The 21,697-nt window shown below is 42.7% G+C and overlaps 1 protein-coding gene across 10 annotated transcripts in view; it reads right to left on the bottom strand.

Moving 5' to 3' along the window:
• The window catches only part of CREBBP (CREB binding lysine acetyltransferase), a 131,353-nt gene that overhangs the window by 10,841 nt on the left and 98,815 nt on the right, over positions 1-21,697 (bottom strand). For 8 of the 10 annotated variants that reach the window (XM_089896245.1, XM_089896243.1, XM_089896242.1 and 5 more), the window contains 8 exons: positions 21,134-21,323; positions 16,748-16,866; positions 15,674-15,913; positions 14,803-14,891; positions 9,265-9,375; positions 7,420-7,476; positions 4,617-4,694; positions 4,222-4,289 (listed from right to left, as the gene is read on the bottom strand). In XM_089896245.1, the coding sequence (XP_089752371.1) occupies positions 4,222-4,289; positions 4,617-4,694; positions 7,420-7,476; positions 9,265-9,375; positions 14,803-14,891; positions 15,674-15,913; positions 16,748-16,866; positions 21,134-21,323 (952 nt within the window). The remainder of the gene's footprint in view (positions 1-4,221; positions 4,290-4,616; positions 4,695-7,419; positions 7,477-9,264; positions 9,376-14,802; positions 14,892-15,673; positions 15,914-16,747; positions 16,867-21,133; positions 21,324-21,697) is intronic. The other 2 variants (XM_089896244.1, XM_022594738.2) reach the window with 1 other exon arrangement.

Here is a 21,697-nt window from a genome sequence, read left to right as displayed (position 1 = left end):
CCCAAATCTGAAGGAAGATGGGCTCTGGGGTGAAGCAGGGGAGCAGGCACGAGGGAGCCGCACTGGGTCCACCCTGCCTCCTGCCCCACATGCCCAGCCCCTAGTGAGACAGAGATCTGGCCCTGGCTGCGCCCACACAGCTGTGCCCCAAGGCTGGAAGAACTTGAAGAACTCTTAACAGAAATGGGGAGCCTGCCACTGCTTTCCATGGAAGGCAGGGCTGGCACAGCCTCAGAGACAGGATGGCACAAATGCCCCTTCCTGCCCAGCTCTGATGACAGTCCTGGTGCAAAGTCTGAGACAGCTAAGCTAGCAGGCAGCCAAGGGCTACCTCACTCTGTGAGCATTCCAATACTGGGCGGCAAGGGACACTGTTCCAGGACGCAGACCTGCCCAGCACCATTGCTGGTGGGCTCCTCCGCCCTGCCCCTCTGTACCCTCCCTCTCCCAGGGACGGGCCAGGAGTTACACAGCATATAAATACACATACAGTCATAGCACAGAAAAACTGTGCATATGGGGATAAAAGACTAGACAGGAAAGCTGCAAAAGGTTAACAGTGACTACAGATGATAGGATTTTAGAAGATTCCCTACTGAGGTTAAGAAATATCTGCAAAATTTAGGCTTTTAAAATTTAGTGTCTCTGCAATAAACATACCAATGGCGGAGTTTTTTTGGTATATAAATTATACCTCAATAAAAGTGATTAAAAAAAAACTTACAATGGCAATGAAATAAAGACCCCATTAAAAAATAAAAACTTTAAAAGCTATAAAAATGGAAGTAGAATTGCTTCACACTCTGATACACATGCACACTTTCCACAGCTGTTTAGTTATGCTCTGGATCCCCTTATTTCAACCTCCCACAGCTGAGATAACCATCCTGAGAAAAAGAGAATTAGGTGCAAAGGACTTACGACCGTCTCATCTATTCTTTGTGAAGCCCAGAAGAAAATTCTCATGTTCTCGCCCCCCTGTACTCCCGCCCATGCCGCTGCTGAGCAAGTTTCGTCCCCTTATGAGGTGGCTTCCAATCCAGAAAGAGAGGACACAGCTAAGAAGGGCCACCCTGCGCTGGTGCAGGGAGCTCCCCCTTCCCTTGTGAAACTATGATTACACACACTATGATTTTCACATAATGAACAGGAGTAAACCTTCAAAATTAGGTCTTTACATTTTCCCCCCAAATTACCTGTACTAAAAATAGTTTATGAATTTTATTTTATTTATATAGCAGGTTCTTATTAGTTATCTATTTTACACATATTAGTGTGTATATGTCAATCCCAATCTCCCAATTCATCCCCCCCACCCCCCCCACCGCTTTCCCCCCTTGATGGACGTCCATACGTTTGTTCTCTACATCTGTGTCTCTATTTCTGCCCTGCAAACCTGTTCATCTGTACCATTTTTCTAGGTTCCACATATATGCGTTAATATACGGTATTTGTTTTTCTGACTTACTTCACTCTGAAAATAGTTATTTTATTTTTTTAAATACATTTATTTATTTTTGGCTGAGTTGGGTCTTCATTGCTGCACACAGGCTTTCTCTACTTGTGGCGAGCAGAGGCTACTCTTTGTTGCGGTGTGTGGGCTTCTCACTGTTGTGGCTTCTCTTGTTGCAGAGCACAGGCTCTAGGCGCACAGGCTTTGGTAATTGTGGCTCGCAGGCTCTAGGGCACAGGCTCAGTAGTTGTGGCGCATGGGCTTAGCTGCTCCGCGGCATGTCGGATCTTCCCAGACCAGGGCTCGATCCCGTGTCCCCTGCATTGGCAGGTGGATCCTTAACCACTGTGCCACCAGGGAAGCCCAAAATACAGTTTTTAAATGAGACAATTATGACGGTCTGGTCACAAGCACCAAACTGAACGCCGTGAAGAGGGCTGGAGAGGTGCTCCGCTATGTCCCCTGAGAGAAGAGCCATGGGCTTTACACATGGGACGGCACAGTGAAAAACCTGGAGAGCAGCCAGCACGTGCTCAGAGACTCAGTACTGGGAAAGAAGGGCTGTTCTCATGCTGCGGTGCCATGTGGAGGTGTCCTCCAGACCAGCAAGTACAGGCACTGAGGGCAAGCATTTCTGCAACAGCCCCTCCCACTGGACAGGAGGGCCCAGGCCACCCTCACTGTGATGGTACCTCGGGCTTCCCACAGGGTGGCCACGTGCTTTGGTTTAGGTTCCCGTTTCCACTCCCCACAGCCCATCGTGCTGCAGCGGACAGCCCTGTACATGCCTTTAGGCACACGAGCAAATATCTTTGTAGGAGACATGCGTCAAGGTGGAACTGCTGAGTCTAAAAATGGACATTTTAAATTGTACCCCACCATGTATATTTTTGGCCACGGTGCATGATGGGAGCCTTATATTTCCCTTTATGTGATCAAATCCTTCAGCCTTTTGCTTTCTGACCTCTGGGCTCTTTTTTAGGAAGGTTTTTCATAACTGAACACAGTAAAAACACTCTCTTTCTCTGACCTCCAAAGCATTTGTAGTTGTTACTTTTCGCCCCTTTAGCCACCCAAGTTGCATTGTGCATGTGGCATATAATGGGGAGGTGGTTTTGGGTGGATAGTCAGTTGTTTAGTATCACTCTCTGACCAGCAGCTGGAAGATATTTTCAACGCAGTCGTCCCTCCGCACCCACAGGGCACTGGTTCCAGGAACCCCTCAGACACCAGAATCCAAGGATGCTGAAGTTCCTGACATACAGTGGTGCAGTACAGAAGGCCCTCTGTACCCACAGGTCCCACATGCGTGGACACGGAGGGCCCACTGCACTAAGTCAGGGCAAATGAGGCAACCTCTCTTTTGTGACCAACAGACACTTGCAGAGATGATGCAAATCAAAAACCCAGGGGAGACACACCACCTCTAAGGTCCTTTTCTGTAAGTGAAGGTTCTACATCTTTGAAGCTCATTTGCCAAACGTCCACATATCCCTCTCCACCATTCTCTGGACACTAGGGGAGGGTGGGGGCTGGGCCAGCTCTCAGGTTCTCCTACCCACCCCCCCCCACCTCTACCCCTCTCTCTTCTGGCCGCAACTGCTCTTCTCTTGAAGCCTAGCTCTCCTGGCAATTTCTGTTTTGGTCACCAAAGCTCTGGCCCAGGAGACTGATTCTAAGTAGTTGACTGCTTTAGTGACATCACTCGGAATGGATCCTTTAAAGTAGGGGTTCTCACCTGCACGCCCCCAACCCAGGACACCTGGTAATGTATGAAGACATTTCTGACAGCCACCATTCATGGGGGGGTGGGGCAGGGAGTGTTACCAGCATTTAGTGGGCAGCAGCCTGCTGCTAAAATTCTAATTAAGCACAAGACAGCCCCCATAACAAAGACATTTCTGGCCCAAATGTCAGTATACATCAGAAACCCTGATCTAAAGAGAAATATTATAATAGCTGGTGAATTCATCAATATTTCAAAAGGTTTTATAAGAGTGAGTTTAAGTGATAGGATAACTGTGGATTTTGGTAATGACACAGTTTGAACGTGAATTAACGCTGACTTGGAAGGCTTCAGAGGGGCTTCTTCCTGGCCTGCCACCCTTCCCTCCTGCCCACGGACCTCTCCCTCCATCCCATTTCTCTTCTACTCCAGCTCCTCAGGTGGCCCGGCTCTTTCTGGGGAGCCCTAAGCGGTGTGCTAGTTGCCTGTCCTACTGGAGAGAAGTGAGAGCAGCAGCCGAGTTGACAAAGACGACACACTGTACACTTCTGAAAAGTGTCATCTCTAAAAAAGTGAAGACTACCTATGAAAAGTTACTCCTATAGCAACAGGGCGCTCTCTCTGCTCCTCGCAGACACCAGCAGCTGCTCCCAATGCGGCAGTGACACACCCAACCAGCCCTCGTGCAGATCAGGCTCCTGCCAGTCCTGGTGATGTTGGCTGATTCCCAGAGGGCCCCACAGGGTCACTCTTCCCAACAGCAGGGCCCACACCTACTGATGGGCAAACAGCCACCCCCACAGGTGCCCAGGGCTGAGCGTGCCCAGGATGTGTGTTATTTCTAAGCTACTTGAGAAGGATCTGCTGACAGATTTTCTCTCTCAGAATTCACAAAGTTTACTGTATGTGTTTTAGATGAAAGTTTCTAAACTTTCATCTAAAACACAGACTGATCATAAAGTTGACTTTCATATAAAGATCAAGGCAAATGATTCTCTTCAAGGGTAAGACAAAAAAATACAAAAACCCTTCCACAACTTACTCTTAGCACTGAATTTGTTTTCTTTACGAGTTCTGCCCGTTTTCTTCAAGCAGTTGTCACACACAAAGCTGCAAAAAAAATAATGGGTGTGATCAGATTATATAAAACAGTATATGTTGCCAAACCAGTGAAATGCAGCATTAAAATACTTCGCTGGCAATTAAAATCGCATCATTATACAAAAGTGAAGAGGCAGACTGCTTTGATTCTACAATTCCCAAAGCGGGCAAACACTTAAGACTTAAATTTAGAACAAACTGCCATCCATCTAATTGCCGGATTCTTGCTGACAACAATGAATGAAATGCAGTAGCAGCCAGCATCCTCCCCTCTACTCTGTGCATAACTGCTTTCCCTTTCCCGAGATCACAGGAAATCACCAGGAAATTACTCACCCTGAAGGCCAAATGATATCATAGTGGAGAACACAAATCTGATGCATCTTCCGGCCACACTCCTTGCAATCAACGAAACTAGAAGACAAAGAAAGTGCACTGTGACACACGGAGCCACATACATAATGGAGCTTCTACAGAGCCTGTGTGGTGTGCTCACACCTCATCCCCTTGATGACTTCAAGAATCTGCAGCATTAATGCATCTCTTGACTAATTGAGCCGTATTTTTAAAAATGCATCAGTATGATATTTTCTATAGGAAAGACTGACTTTCTCCCTTTCTTTGTACAAATGCCTCTTTCCTCTCTTCTCCCAATCTGCTTTGCAACCGGAAGTGAACATTTATTTCTAAAAATTGTTATGACGAAGGCCTATTTTACAGGTCAGTATTTCTGATATTACTACAGATTTTCAAGACCAGTGCTTGCTCTAGATGACTGCACATACCTAAATGGACTTAAATAAAAGAGAACAATACTGTCAGTGTTACAAACCCTTGTTCTTAAGCCCAGGTGCAGGAAACGTCTGCTGAGTCAGTTACAAGGGTGGGAAATGACGGCCTTTCTTAAAGTAAACACTAGAGAAGTTGGGATGCACCATGCCACCTGCCCTCTGCACAGCTTCCGCCATAGCTCACCTGGGCCCTGTCACCTCACCTAGGAAACTTAATCGCCAGCATGCTTGAAGGTCAAAACCTATTTTTTCACCCATGCCCTTAAAGCCACCACAACTTATACCCTGTGGAAGGCTGAGGGGCTAGAAAGTACCACATTTCTCCAAACGGTCCTGGGTCCCGGCTCTTCCTATCATGCTAGATGCCGGTCCCCATAACCTGACGCCTGCTCTCACTACTGCTGCTCGAGTCCCCGGCCCCTGACCATCCTACTGCCCTTGCTGAGCAAGCCTTCCACCACAGATCGAGCCCAATCCAGCTTCTCTGTCCCTGCTCTGTCGGAGGAGAAAAGGACACACACAGGCAGACTGTGCAGAATGGCAGTGACCCTCACCGGCCATCCTCAGTACTCTCTGCTGTCCTGCCCCAGCTGCTGCCTTTCCCAGCACATACAGGAGGGAATCCAGCACCCTCTGCCCCCTTGTCCTATGGGGCTCCATCCACACTCCCTACATGCCCTGCACTTGAGCTCACCTGCAGTGCTGCTGAACATCCCATGTCCGTTCATGTCTTTGTGTCTAGAATGCTCTGCCCACCACCCCCAATACCTGCTTCCAAATGAGTGTCACCTTCTCCACTGGGCCAGGGTCCCCCACTCTGGACTACCTTACTGCCTCCTGCTGCCTATGCTACGATCCGTCTGTCCTACTGGAAGACAAACGGCTGGAGGACAGACCCCCTTTATCCATCTGTGTCTTCACCACTGCCTGGCAACTACTGCTTCAATGTAACGTATTCTGAAATTGAAAAGTGAGTATAGCAACTAACATAACATTGTAAATACTCCAGTATAAAACAAAACTTTGGGGGGACTTCCCTGGTTGCTCAGTGGTTAAGACCCTGCACTCCCAATGCAGGGGGCCTGGGTTCAATCCCTGGTCAGGAAACTAGATCCCACACGCATGCCGCAACTAAGAGTTTGCATGCCACAAATAAGGAGCCCACGAGCTGCAACTAAGGAGCTCACCTGCTGCAACTAAGGAGTCCGTGAGCCACAAACTAAGGAGACCACCTGCCACAACTAAGACCCAGCATGACTAAACAAATAAATAAATATTTAAAAAATAAATAAATAAAATTAAAAAATTAAAAAAACTGAATATAAATCACAGGGAAACAGGAAAACTGTCGGGGAGGACACAATGTGAACAGGGAGACAGCTAGTCAGGACAAACAATCCACTGACACTAGAGACTAAAGAGACAGGGAGCAGCCTCCTCATGCACCAGGCACTTTGCTAAGTAACCAACATGCTCCCCCCGCAACCTGGGCACAGCTGGCAGGAGAGACTAAGTCAGCTCTCAATGGGAAGTGGAGTCTGTGTCTTCTGTTGGAAGCTGGGAAGTTGAGCCAAGGGAGGGGAGAACCTGTTTCTCAGCTCTGGATGCACCACAGCCACATTTACCAAACTCCCAACAGTGCTGGAGCCTGTGCTCACCAAGCAACCCTGGATGGGCGTTCACCACAGCGACAGAACAAAATGGGCATCTCCACACACTGGGGTGCCTTCAGGACTCAGCTTTGGGTACCGGGGAGGAGCCACCACATGGAAGGAGCTCTGAGGCCTCTTTAAGGGGTTATTACAAAGCAAAATTTACATACTGAGTATTCTCACTGATCACTGGAAGAAAGGAAATTATCTGACAACGGCCTTTGAAAATATACCATACCAAAAGATGGTGACAAGAACATACAACACTGGGCTTCTCATTATTTATTTTTAAAAAGTGGTTTCTAAGAGTTTTTCTTTCTGAAATTTCCCTTTAAATGATACTAGCACCCTTCCACCAAATATTCCTACCTTTAGTCTCTAAAGATTCACATTAAATGGCTTCTTAAAGACAACGATGATGAAGTTATTACAGAGATTCTAACAGAGCCAAAACATCCATCTAATCTTACATTAAAGGGTGTTAAAATTCAGTAGCTGGACAGCATGCTACAGAGACATACATCTTTTGTGTGAGTTAAAACAGAATCCACATCTGAAGTAACTTCACACAAAAAATTCCACCCATGGTAATATATTTATTTCCAGTGTCTTCTCCCACAGCCCAACAATAAGGAGGAACTTTCCTCATCTGAAACTAAAACCTAAAAGTCAGAAAGAAAATAGCTGTATACTCACGGTTCAGGATCTAAGGTATCATTTTTCTTCTTTTCAAACTGATCCTTTGAAATTGTCCTTGTATTTTTGGGGAGGGGGGAAAGGAAAAATGTTAATTAACTAAATTTATCTGTTGAATATAAACTATAGGGTCTCTGGGATATTATTCTGTAACTAGTTCTTCACATAAAAAGTAAAATGATGGTCAGCTGAAATCTCAAGTAGATGTAATAATGGCATGAACATACAACATTTAATTCTATAGAAAGCACTACCTTTTATTTTTCTCTGCCTTACTTGGAATATTTCCTCCAAACTATCATCAGCACTTATTACAAGATTTAATTTAAGGCTAGTCAAAATACAGTGGCAAAATTATGTTGAGATTCAAACCTGTTAATTTCCAATCAAATCTATATGGTGAATGACTGCTGAATTTGACCACCACTGGTATTTTCAATTCTTCTAATTACAATATTCCTTCATTGACACAAGTCAGCATGTACTTGGGGATATTTTACTTCTTCTTAAAGGGCTGAGTATTTCATTTTTGTGGTACTTTTATTAGTGTATATGTGAATTACCTGATTCACAGAATTATACAATCCAATTATTAATCACATAATTGGACTAAAGAATTAAATTGACAAGGGACAGAAAAATTGAATATGTAGAATTTCTGTCATTTTGGTTTATGTATCTTACAGGCGGGTATGGTTTGTTGTGCGATTGAATAAAGTAAACTTGAGTTGCAGAGTAAGTGTCCAACAGTGCTAGAAACTGCTTCAGTGGGAAGCCTTTTTGCCTTTGGGGGGACAGTCACACAGCAGACTCCCCAGAGTGGCAGGAATCATGGCAGAGTCGGGAGAAAAGAAAGACCACAAAACGCTGGCAGTCCTAGGCAGCTATGGTGGCTGGCAGGTTTTTAGGTATCTCAAGCATGTAAATGAGTTGACCATCCAATCTGTGGATTTGCTTTTGCTTTTTTTTTTTGTGGTACGTGGGCCTCTCACCATTGTGGCCTCTCCTGCTGCGAAGCACAGGCTCCGGACGCGCAGGCTCAGCGGCCATGGCTCACGGGCACAGCTGCTCCGTGGCATGTGGGATCTTCCCGGACTGGGGCACGAACCCGTGTCCCCTACATTGGCAGGCAGACTCTCAACCACTGCGCCACCAGGGAAGCCCTGCTTTTGCTTTTTTCTCACCACATTCTGGCCATTTGCCTACTCAAAAGTAACTCCATCAGAGGATAAGCATCAGGGAGGAAATGGTGAACTCAGTGAGGGAATGAACAAACTAACTCATGCCTGTCCATGCTGGAGCTGTGAGCAAGAGTCCAACCTCCAGAGAGGAAGGAGATACAGGTACTCGCTGGGGTCTCACCATCTGGGTTCTGTTACCTCTGCAACTTAAAGGACAGAGGTTTCAGTGGAAGATCAACTAAATGCTACTGATGGGGTATACACACAAGACTCATTTTTGCTACTGCCAGTTAGTTCTGTGACAAGGGTTACCTGGTTTCTTAGGTGTAACTGAAAATTTACAATCTTCCCAAATGGAAGCTGACAGCCACTAGGAAAAAGCAAGTGTTTTAGAAGAAGAGATAGAGCAAGGTCAAGAGAGACCACTGCACTGCAGTGGGGGCTACAGCATCATGGTCTCAAGCAGAGGGAAGAATGTGCAAGTGGCGCTGGGATTCAGCTACAAGAGCTACATTGTAAAATATGAATGTGGGTATAAGTAACATGAAAAATACACTATAGAAAAGTCACAGTGGGTGGCAGTGGTGCTTCCCTTTTAATCACGTATGAGAACAAAACAACAATTCAGAGTCACCCCCGGGAGAAATGACAGGATGGTACTTACGTCTGGGGTTGTGAAGGGTCGTCACCCAGGGTAACATTCTCCCCCTGGATCTCTGTGAAACACTTCTCACAGAAATGATACCTGTCAGCAAGAAGGCCATACTTGGGTGAACTGGTCCATCATAACACACAGCCACCCAAGCAACGAAGCCACCAATCAGAGCAGGGCAGATCACCACGACGAAGGGGGGGCGTTGTTGGTTGATTGATGGGTCAGTGAGGACAATGAAAGGAACAGGGGCAGGTGGGGAAGGGCAGGATTAGAGAACAGGGAAGGGAACAAATAGCACAGACATAAAGGTAAGACACAAACACCAAGACAACACAGAGCAGAAAGCCAAGGCAAAGCATTGATTAGCATTCGGTCTCATTGCACACATCCCAGGCCATCATCACTAACAACGGGTTCGTCCAGCTCCAAGATGCAAATGTTTTCAAGGAGTTGTTAATACTAGAATTGCAAGGAGCCTAATTTTAGGAGTTTGGATTTTGTTATTACTTAGAGAAAACCAGATATAACTACAGGTTTTGAGATGGAAAAAATTTACTTTGAATAAAACAGTCTGACAAAAGGCCTTAAAAAAGCAATTTAAACTGAAATAGCTTTTTTTCAAAATGGAAAATTTATGCTTGACAGCAATTCATAGATTTTATTTCTGGTATTAAGCCAGATCTTTAAAGGTATGAAAATGTTGAGCACTCAGAACTGGTTTTAATTTTCTCCTGTTACTTTTCACATGTTAATCACTCAGTTAATTGGGTTACAATAGAAATGAAACCAAATCCATATTCTAGACAAACATTTAACAGAAATGCAATCGGGGTCAAAGACTTTCCAGCCATTTATCAGTAAGACTATACAGAGAAAAACTGTGATATATTGTATAACAATACAATATATGTAAATCCATGAACAGTCTTAAAATTCAATTCTAAGCTTCAATTTAAACTTTTTGGTATTGGAACCAATCATTCATCAATCTGAGATACTCAGTGATTTCTCTAACTTGGGGACAATCCAAGTTAAGCAAATTTAGAGACTTAATCTTTAAAGCACAATCTGCATTTGAGAAATTATCCATCACCCCAATTTCTTATAGTATAGAGCCTGGGCTCAAGCTATCAAATAAGAACAGTTAAAATAAAAACTATTAAATGTTTGGAAAGGACACAAATGAGAAATCAACAAAAATGCAGGCTGATGCTGCATAAACAAGATGGGCACAAAGGAATACTGTAGAAGTAAACAAGCCGAATGAGGTGAATTACACAAGCAAAAGGGATGAGCATAAGGTACGACGGCAGCACAATAAAATGCGGTTTTAGTGCTCAAAACTACATCTACAAGATGCCAAGAGGATTAGTGTTAAAGACACTGTGACGAGACTTGGAGCGCCACACTGAACCACATGGGCAGAAGGAGATGCGGCAGCTTGCAGCTACACACAGACACAGACACACACGCACACAAACACACATGCGCGCACGGCTACAAACAACTGAGATTCAGGCCACTGCCTGGCCAGTTTGTCTTCATTACCACTAAAATAGGTCCCCACAAGTTCTAATTCTAATCTTAATTAAACACATTGAGCATTCTGTCTGCTATATTTCACTGACTAAACACACATAGTGAATTAAAAGTATAAAACTTCAGAGCATGCACACATCTCAAGATTATTCAATTTTTCATATTTGTTGATGAGGAACATGACAGATTCACTGTGTGTAGCAACTGGATTAATAAGAGTTTCTTGCTGGGACCAGTTTATTTAGAATTAATTCAATCAACGAAGTCTGCCAAGATTAAAAACTGACCAGGAACAAACAGGTTAACACTGCTGTTTTTAAAAATACTTATCTCTTTCTCTGAATGAACTACAGTAATATTCTGTCTATTCACTATTTTGTAAATATTTTTATGGAGGCTTGAAATCATGTAGTAAAAGGAATTTCCTTTGTAGAAGGGCATGATCATCACTGGCAAGAAAGAATTACACTATAGAAACTATAAACCAATTACGCAGCAATCAGAATATGCAAAAAGAAAGATACCCCTTCAATGCCAAATTGCTTCCTTTTAAAAAATGAATGAAAGTGTTCCAATTTATTATGATCAAACTCAGCCACTGTGCGCTAGCTCAAAGAGGACTACGGAACACACTGTGAAATGAAATTGCCACGGTAATTACATGTGAGTCTAAACGGTTTTAAAATCCTGGACAAACTAAACTCTTAGCTTTTATGCAAGCAGGACATCAAGCCTAGCAACATCTGGGGAACAAGAATCATAAACCCATCATTTTCCACTGGAGGAAACTGGCCCAGAGTGAAGCGCTGATGGCTGAATGGCAGCCCCTGGGGTGGCTGCAGAAACCTACGCCCTCTGTGTATAACTGACTTCCATTCCCAAGAACCTCAGGGTCAGAAACTGGGAGGGACAGAGTGTCTGTCCCAGAGCAAGGCCAGAGATGTCAGAGAATCGAATCTGTTCAGGTGTAAGGGGAAAGGGAGGGGCCCCGGCCTCCCTTTAGCTCCCTTCTGATATGATGATAGCCCACCCATCTAGTCAAGTAGGTTGAAACCACTCTGGTAATCAGTGGGTGACAGATGTTAATGTCAGACTTGCCCCTATCTTATACCTAGTCCAAACTTTATTCATCCTGGAAATACATAATGGTTCGGAGATTCACTTTTCAACCGTAAGAGCCTAGATGACCTCCTGCCTTACGTGAAGGAAGCAGTTTGATGAATATGGAATTATAAAGGAGAAACACTTTACATAATCTGATGATGATGTACATCTGGGTACCTAAAGTTAGCACAATGTAACTGCAGAGTTCATCTGTAAGGGTAATTTAATGTATGGAGTAAATTTTCAAATGCAGATTGTTGTAAGTACCATATCAGTATATAAAAATAACTTGGATAATAAATAATATCTATTCTTATCTGTCAATAATAAACTGTTAAAGTTATAGAACAGTTTTCCCAACATGACTTACTTTCAAAATTCCAAAGTGTGGAAACAAGTGAAAATGTAACCATATACTAGCTTATCTGTTAGTTTCACTTGTTTAAACGGTCTGTAGAATTTCCTATTCTAAGTGCCCAGTTTAGGACTATAAGTACCAAAACAATTATTCAAAAGAACACCATGGTGTTCATAAACAGTCAAGGTTGAGAATGAAAATGTAAGTAGTTGAAATGTCTATCGCAGAATTAGACCACTGCTTTCACAGACTCACAACGTGGTATCTCTTCCAGTTCTGTATTCCAGGAAGCACACCTTGTGAGATTCAGCTGAGAAGCAGTATATGCTCACACTCATTTAAAATGTATTATGCGTAAAACAGAACTTCTTTATTTACGCTTCTACTCTTAAGGAAAATATATTACTTTTGCTCAATAAAAATTAAGTCCTATATAGAAGTAATATTGGACATTTCAGAACTTTCAAAACAATCCTTTGTTTGCACCCCATCAACAACCTCCTCTGAGGAGGCAGTAGTGCACACTGATGCCATCCATGCTATCGAACTTGAATTGCTCTCAAGTGAAATACGGCCGAAATCTATGCAAGTCAGCCGAGGCAGGGTCCAAAGAACCCAGGAACAGTGAAAAGCAACAATGAAAAGGCCCCCAAACTTAAGAGATGATGGCAAGCAATCTGCTCTCTGCTCTTCCTTCTAGACCCAAACTGTGTTGGGCACTTAGCAGTGGGGGCATTTTTCAGGGTATAGTTAATTTTAACCTGTTCTCTTAAAATTTCATAGCTGTATTTTGCACCTAACAGTTTCCAAAGCATTGTCTCATTGGAGACTGACAACTAAGGGTGTCAGGAAAGGTGTTACTATGCCCATGTCATGGACAAGAAGGTTAAGCTTGATACGTTACAGAATGTGCAAAAGATCATGGGGCTAAAACTGTAAATGGAGGGGCCAGAACCTCCAGAACAACACTTGTCACTATAGGAAAGATTCCACTTGGGCCACAGTATCAGTTCAAACTTCTAGTTTTAAAATGCCTCTATCAATAGAAGAGCATGCTAAGACAGAAAATGAATTCCAAATGTTAAAATATTTTTAGCAGGACAGTTGTGCCGGCTGCACTTCCAGTAGAGGTGCCTGTCCAGGGACACCCATCTTTCCCCTCAAACCAGCACTTCACTAGGATAAGAGAGCTGGACAAGGCTTAGAAATCTTGTCTTAAGATATTTTTAGGTCAACAGTTCTTTTTTTTTAAAAATAGGATTTTGATGGGAGTCGTTAATTACCTTGAATATGTTTTTTTTTAATTTTATTATTTTTTTTAATTTTAATTTTTTTGGCTGCACTGCATGGCTTGCAGGATTTTAGTTCCCCAACCAGGGATTGAACCCAGGCCATCGCAGTGAAAGTGCTGAGTCCTAACCACTGGACTGCCAGGGAATTCCCTAGATATTTTTTAAAAATTAAAATAATAAAAAAAAACATAATTGGAAGAAAAGTAACTGCAACATTCCAAATTATTCAGGCCTCTGCATGTACCTTTGAAAAAATAAAAACTTATCTTCCTCAAAGTATTAGAACATATGTAATTACTATAAGCAAACAAGATAAAAATAATCAAAACATCAAACCCTAAAGCTGACATTTAATACTTGAACCTAAAAACAAAGAACAGGCATGAAGCCTAATCTTGGCCACATAAAGAATTTAGTTGCCAATTCATAGAATGGAGGCAATGTAATTGAATTTGACAAAGAATTACAACCTATGTTTCAAGGCAGGACGCCCTCATGCCATGGCAACATGCAGTCACTTAAAGCAATGGATACAAAGTAGCTTAATTTTCAAAACAACCCTCCAAACCAGGAAGTTGTAATTAGGTAAGGGAATCAACAACAAAAATTATTTTCATTCTTCCTCTACTTAAGATAGGAGATCTATTCTTTAGCCATCTCCACATTTCAAGAGAATAGAAAATACTTCAAAAGCATACCTACCACTCACTAACCCCAAAAAGGCCACCTCATGGAGTCATTCTTAAACTCAATGAAAACACCGATCTCATTCTTACTGTGCTACTGATTAAAAAGAAAAAGTCTATGGTTTAAAATTTTTAAATGAATTAGAGCAAACACAAGTCTTTCCATCAGACTGTACAGGCCAAATTAGCTAGGCAAATATTTACACACAGATTGGTAAAATACAATGTTTCAACTTTATTATCTTAAAAAAGGCAGTCAACCTTTGTTAGAGTAACTCTCCACTTCAGACTCTTTCTCATACGGTTACATTTTGGCTTAACACATGTACCTGATCCAACTAGTGCAGCAAGCAGTTTTGAGCTTAAAATTTTATACTATACAAGCATGCTTTTAAGTTAAGAGACCATGGGCCTATCTGAGTGACTGAGAAACAATGAAATCTTGGCCCTTTTTACTGAAACTTCAGGAGAGAAATAATGAAATCTACCCAATCTACAATCAGACAAGCATGCCTCGTCCTAAGACCTTCTTTTTGTCCCATGATTCAAGAAACTGCTCAAGGCTTACCTATTCTGATAGCTGTAGTAGGCAGCATCACGAGGAATTGTACACAGCTGCTTCCCGTAGCAGCACAAAGTCTGTGGGGAAAACTCATACTGCAAAAACAAAGGAGAAAATACTAAAAATATATCCCATTTACTGTCATGCAATGTTCTGTCCAATATGGAGTTAGATTTAGCTAGTAAATTATTTGTTAGTATACTGGATAGTCTTCTAACGATTCTCACATCTATTTAAAGACATTTCTGGATACAATAGGATAGAATTAATGTCTAAGAGACTTTTTTTTTTTTTTTTATGGCTGCCTTGGGTTTTTCGTTGTTGCGTGTGGGCTTTTTCTCCGGTTGAGGCGAGCAGGGCCTACTCTTCATTGAGGTGCGCGGGCTTCTCACTGCGGTGGCCTCTCTTGTTATGGAGCACGGGCTCTAGGCGCGCAGGCTTCAGTAGTTGTGGCACACGGGCTCAGTAGTTGTGGTTCACGGGCTCTAGAGAGCAGGCTCAGTAGTTGTGGTGCACGGGCATAATTGCTCTGCAGCATGTGGGATCTTCCCAGACCAGGGCTCGAACCTGTGTTCCCTGCACTGACAGGCGGACTCTTAACCGCTGCGCCACCAGGGAAGTCCCTAGTGCCTGAGAGACATTTGTTACAGATAGATGAATGGACACTGGGGCAGCCAGGAATGCTTAATCCAAGGCCTTCCCCCATAAGCACCTCTAGCTTCAGACAATCAACTGTTTTACAAGAGACCAGAATCCATCTGGGTCCTTCTCAGTACACAGGTGTGGCCAAAATACTGAGTTTATCATATCATCATAATACCCTTTTTGGCTGTATTAACAAGGGTAGTTCATTTTCCAGAAAAAGTTTCAACTGTACCTTGCGTCCACAGCAATATCCAAGGGATTGCATAACAGGGTCAATTTCTTGCTCAAAGACCTCTGCGAGCTTACTGCAGAACTTATAGACCCGGGATGTCTTCCGATTGTAGAGCCAGGCATTGTTGAACATGAGCCAGACGTCATCCACATACTGCCAGGGTTCCTGGTACTGCCCTGTATCCAGCTTCCGCTTGATGGTGGAAAGGTCCATGGGATTCTTCACAATGTCAAAATAATCCTGAAAGACAAAACGGTCTCAGTCTAGCATATCCCCCCAAATTCCAAATGCCCATCTTATTTGGCAGCTTTATCTTAAAATAAAATTGAAGAAAGTACCAGTATAACTTCCATTTCTAATAGTGAAAAATGGGACTTGAAAAGAAAACAACTTCTGATCTTCCTCTGATTTTATTATCTAAAATTGTAATTAATATTTTCAAGTGTGATCAAATTATTTTAAAAGCAAAGTTAAAGAAAAAATAATACTAAAAAACTTATTTAATAAAACATGTCTTATAATGTCAGATTTTTAAAATAAGATTTTGATCCACCAAATTAAAATGGTGAACATATTTATCAGACAATATGTTTTTCTAGAGATTCATTCTTGGTCCTAGCAACCAAAATGAAATTCCAAGACAAACACAAAAGCAAAAATTGTAATACTGCTACACAGAATCTGTTGGGTCACCATGGCCTTTGCAAGAGCACCCAGGGTTTCAAAGTGAGAGGCCCATGTGTTTTATAAGTGATGTTCACCAATTATTTAAATCCATTCCGGAATACAAAGTCTTACCCAAATATAAAGCAAGGCTACAGAGGCTGTGCACCTCAGGGTGTGCTCCCCCCATCTCACTGCACCCCTTCCATGGACCCTGGGGCTTAACGGAACAGGGGGGAAACACACATTTCAGTCAGTAAGACAAAGGTGTATTATTGTTTTGACAGAAAGTATTTTTTTACATTAGGGAAAAAATTCTTATTTTACCCAATTTTAAGAGATAAAATGAGTATCATGGATACTCATGAATTACAGTGGTAAAGTTATAATGTTTTTATGATATCAACTTACTGGAATTCCTAGGAGCTGGGGATCTACAGGCTGCCGAAAAGGTAGGGACTCTGGATCCTGTCGATACAGCGCTTCTAGGGTTGGCATCAGAGCCTGGCGCAACTCCTCCGGCTTAAAGACTGCAGTTAAAAAGCACAGGAAACGATGCTATTGACAAGGCACCCAGACTCTTCCTCCGTCACTTTTCAAATGGAAGCCTGGCTACTTCTGAGAAGGCCCGAACCATTTCCCTCCCAGCCGTGAAGCTTCCAGGAGTCCACGGACATTCTAAAGCTACGATTCAGGGATTCTGAAAACACAGTCACACTAGAGTTTTTAAAAACTGCATCCACATCACGAGGCAAAAATACCACACTGAGAAGTCTGCTTGTTCAACAAAAAGATTTCCAGTGCCAAAACTTGGCTGGAACAGAAAAAACGAAGCTAACTTTCTAATCTGCCTCATTGATCAAATGGGTGGGTACAGAGCCATTTTCACAGGAAGGGGCTTTTCCTCGCCTGAGGAAACGTTTGTGTCCTTGTCTGAAGTAAACTCAAACCACCTGAGAGGAATGATTTTGTATTACAACCTCACAAATAAATGTATACAGTAAGAGAGCCACAAAAATAAGTAGCTCTCTTATTTTCCCCAGAAGTTCTGTACTGTGTACTGTCCCCTTGCACATGTACTAGTGCCCATGTCTCCAACCTCTTGGCCCACCCATTTCCTACGATGCCTTCTGTTGTCACCAGTGTAAGAACAAGCACTGGCTGCCAAATACATTCAGGACAGTCACTCATACAAACCCCTCGTGAGTTCTAAGGACATGGGAAACATGCCTGTGAAGGTGACAGTATCACACACCCCCTCGCTCACATACGCTCCTGCCCACAGAAAAATTAGCAGAGGCAAACACTGCAAAGATGTTCTGATGACTTAGGTTCTAAGTGATGTGAAGTTTCCACTTTGTGGTTTTTTGAATTTTGAAAAAATTTTCTACAACAGATACATAACAAATTGTAATTTATAAATGAGACTAAAATACCATAAAAACCTAAAGTTCCCGTTGGGAAGTGGTATGCGTTGAGTATATCGAGAGATGAAAACACTGGCTGAGAAGTTTCCAGAAACTTTATTGACATCAGAGCCAGGGAATACCCAGGTATCCTGACTGACCTCCTGAGGAAACGGCCTCCTGCGCTCCAGAACACATGGCGGTCAGCAAGCATGGGAGACAGCCAGTGTAGACACTCCCATGCAGGTGCAAAGGCCTGGTCTAGGGAGCAGATGTGCCCTGTGGAGCCTTGTGAAACACAAACAAATTCTGCCTTCAGCTAACCCCTTTTCTTCCAGTCTGTTTTTACAGAGATGAAGCAGTGTTTGGTTTTCTTTGAATAACTCTTTATAAGAAGACAATTCGTTAATCAATAGCTTTTTTATTCTTCTAGACCAGGGGTCGCAAACCACAACCCACAGGCCAAATCTGGCCAGCTGCCTGCCTTTGTATGGGCCTGGGAGCTAACAATGGTTTTTAAGGCTTTTAATGGTTAGGGAAAAGAAGAATGCTATTTTATGATACGTGAATTACACAAAATCACTTTTTAGTCTGACAAAATAAAGCTTTTTTAGAACACAACCGTCCTTGTTGTGCAGGTGTCCATGGCTGCTTTCGCACCACAAGGCAGGGCTCAGCAGCTGCAACAGAAACCTTATGACACACAAAGCCTAAAAGATGCACTACCTGGTGGCCCTAGGCAGTCTTTTGATGCCCTGCTCCAGACCATCTCGTCTCCCAGTGCTGATCAAAACTAACATGGCCTTACATGTATCTCACTCTGGATGACCGTTCACTCATTCACTAAACATTTAATACCTATGCCAAGGAGAAGTCATTTTCAAACTCCTGTCTTTAACAACCACACTGATGTAGTAAGACTCCAAATGAGTGGAAGTAGCAGCCAGAAGCTGTATTTGAAACAAGTTCTCTGCCACTGATTAGTGTGGTGTGCTATGAGCAAGTCACTCCACTTCTCTGGCTCAAAACCTTCTCAGGACAATCAGGTGGGGACCACATCAGCAGTCCCCAAACCATGGCCCATGGATACCTTAGGGACCCTCATGCAGTCTAATATGGTAGCCACCAGCCATATGTGGCTACTTGAATCAAAATGAATTAATATTAAATAAAATTAAAAATTCACTTCCTCAGGCACACTTGTCACATGTCAAGTACTTAGGAGCCACATGTGGCTGGTGACTGCCATAACAAGAGAGTGCAGATATACAACATTTCCATCTAGCACTGCCCTAGGCCTTTTCTAGGAGTCTGTGAAATCCATTTCCATAATATAAAACAATTTTCATGATTACACTAAGTTATCATTTGCCTTTTGCACTGTGTGCTGACATTCACACAGACTGGGCAAAAACAACAGTGAATAAAATCACTAGCACTGCAGCATGACCAGGCTGCAGCTCCAAATTCGACTTCGTGATTGCCCCGTTCTTTGCTGCTGCTGTGCATACACAGGAAAAAACGTCATCTGCACTTACAAGTGTCCTTGATGAACGAGTCAAAATTCTTACTTATATTAAATCTCGGCCCTTGGCTACATGTCTTTTATTCTGTACGACAAATTGGGAAGCTGTCATAAAGCACTTCTGCTGCATGCAGTGGTTGTCTTGAGAGAAAGCACTTGTGTGAGTGTTGAGTTGAGAGCTGAAGTAACTGCTTTTCTTCATGAAACACACAAAACTAGAAAGAATGGCTGATAGACAAGCTACAGTTACTCAGATTTGGGTATGTGACAGACATTTGCTCAAAAATGAACAAAGTATGCCAGTTATAGTTACTTCCAGGACAACTGACGCTATTTGTTACCAATAATAAAATTTTGACTTGCATCAAAAATTAGAATTTTGAAAAACCTGTATCATGACACGTGAGCTTGACAGCTTGTCAAAGTTTACACGACTTTCTGAAGAGACTCATAGTGATATTAATAAATGTGATTTTAAAAAATATCACATAATAAAGCATGTCAACATTTGGAAGATGAGCATAACTCAGTGAGCCGAAGTCCCAGATGACCAGAGGATAGTGTTACAAAAAAAATCATGCAATGGCAAAAGATCCATTCAAAGTACAAGACGGACAATGGATTCTAACGCCACAGAGTATGAGAAATTCAGGGCTATGGATTCAGATTTCCCACTGCAACTAGCCTTTAAGAAACTTCTACTTGTTGAGTTTTGGTGTAGTATCAAAGAAGAATATTCACAATGACCTGAAAAGGCTACTAAAATACTCTTCTCTTTATTAACTATTAATCTGAGTGGGTCTGGATTCTCCTCATGTACTTCAACCAAACAACAGAATACAACAGCAAAGGCAGAGGCAGATATGAAAATCCAGCTGTGTTCACTTAACTCTCCGAGTAACAAAATTGTAAAACACAATGTCATCACTCCAACTATTTCTGTTTTGGAAGTTATTTTTAATTAAAATGTGTTATTTATGGGTGCCATGTAACAGATTTATTTTTAAATAAATATTAAAAAAGACATCTAATAGAGTAAATAGTGATAGATGATCCATACAAACAAAAACTTCTCTGGGATCCTCAACTTTTAGGAGTATAAAGAGGTCTGAGACCAAAAACTTAAGGCCTGCTGTCCTCTACGATCTCCAGGGTCTCTTCCAGCAGCAAAACTATACAGTATCAGCCTTTCTAACACTTTTCTGCCGTCTTTCCTAACTGGATCACCTGCAGCCCTGAACTACCTGAGCCACGTCTCACATTCCTAACGGTCACCTGACAATTTGCTGACACCCTTACCTCCGTACTTTGGACACATCTCAAATACATTCTATCCAACTTCCACCGTGAGCCTGGCTCATCCTGCTTATTTCAGAACCCAAAGTATCTTCACTTACCTGCCGCCCTCCCTCTTCCTGCTGCACTAGTCAGTGGGTTCTACTCTCCCACCCCCTGACTTTGGGCACTTAGTTTCCTATCTGTATCAGCAGAAACCTACAAACTTCAGTGCATAGGGTTGCCATAGTGATAATTTCCCTAACATCAAGCTTCCGGTCATCTTCCTGCTGGAGTCCATCAGTGGTTGTCCCCGGCATGCCGAGTAAAGCCAGCACCACCCCAGACAGGCGGCTCATGGGCTGCCCCTCAGCGCCCTGGTCGCTTCTCGTTCCTACCACAGACCCCTGTGGGCTCACATCCTGGAGTTCAGCTCACTGTCACCATTTCTAAAACTTGCAGAATGGCAGGCAAGAAGGATAAAAGAAGAGATGGAATTCTTTTTCTGCTTTAGCTTTTAATCCACAGAATGCAATCCCAACACAATGGAAAAGCAGCACCATCCGGTAAGTTTACGAGAACATGACCTACTTTTTTTGCGAGGCTGAGAAGGAGAAGTGGACTGTGAGGCTGTCCCGTTGGTGCTACTCTCTTCTTCCTCTTTAGCTTCGACTTTCACTTCAGGTTTCTTTTCATCCACTTCCATTGGTTCCAACTTCTGCTCTGTTGTGTCTGTTTCTTCTTTAACTTGAGAAGATCCTTGTAAGTCCTCCTCCATGATCTTGAGAAAAACAAAATTACAGACAATGATATATGAATATGAAAGACCTTTATTCTAACTCAGCCTTATTGGAAGGCTCTTAAAAATCTCTATGGGCTTGTTAAAACCTTTCCCAAGTCAGAGCTGCATTGACCATTCCTTTTCTCTCCCACAAGAAGGGGTGGAGTGCCTGTTGAGTCACTTCAGTACAGCACCAGTGCATTACAGTCCTAAAAATTTTTACATGCTAGAGTGCTTAAAAAACTTGTATATACATTGTATACACCAATTAACTGCCCAATAGTTTTACATATATTTCTAGTTTGGAACAAGAAGTGCCTTGAAAATTGTGGGAAGGATCAGAAATTCAACTGCTCAGAGGGCCAGGCAGGCGA

Source organism: Delphinapterus leucas, chromosome 15 (assembly GCF_059928025.1).
Source record: "Delphinapterus leucas isolate spDelLeu-1000000601 "Yukka" chromosome 15, BTC_Dleu_Yukka2, whole genome shotgun sequence".
NCBI lineage: Eukaryota > Metazoa > Chordata > Mammalia > Artiodactyla > Monodontidae > Delphinapterus > Delphinapterus leucas.
The sequence above is the reverse complement of the archived record's forward strand: the minus strand, read 5'-3'. Positions and strand labels throughout refer to the sequence as shown.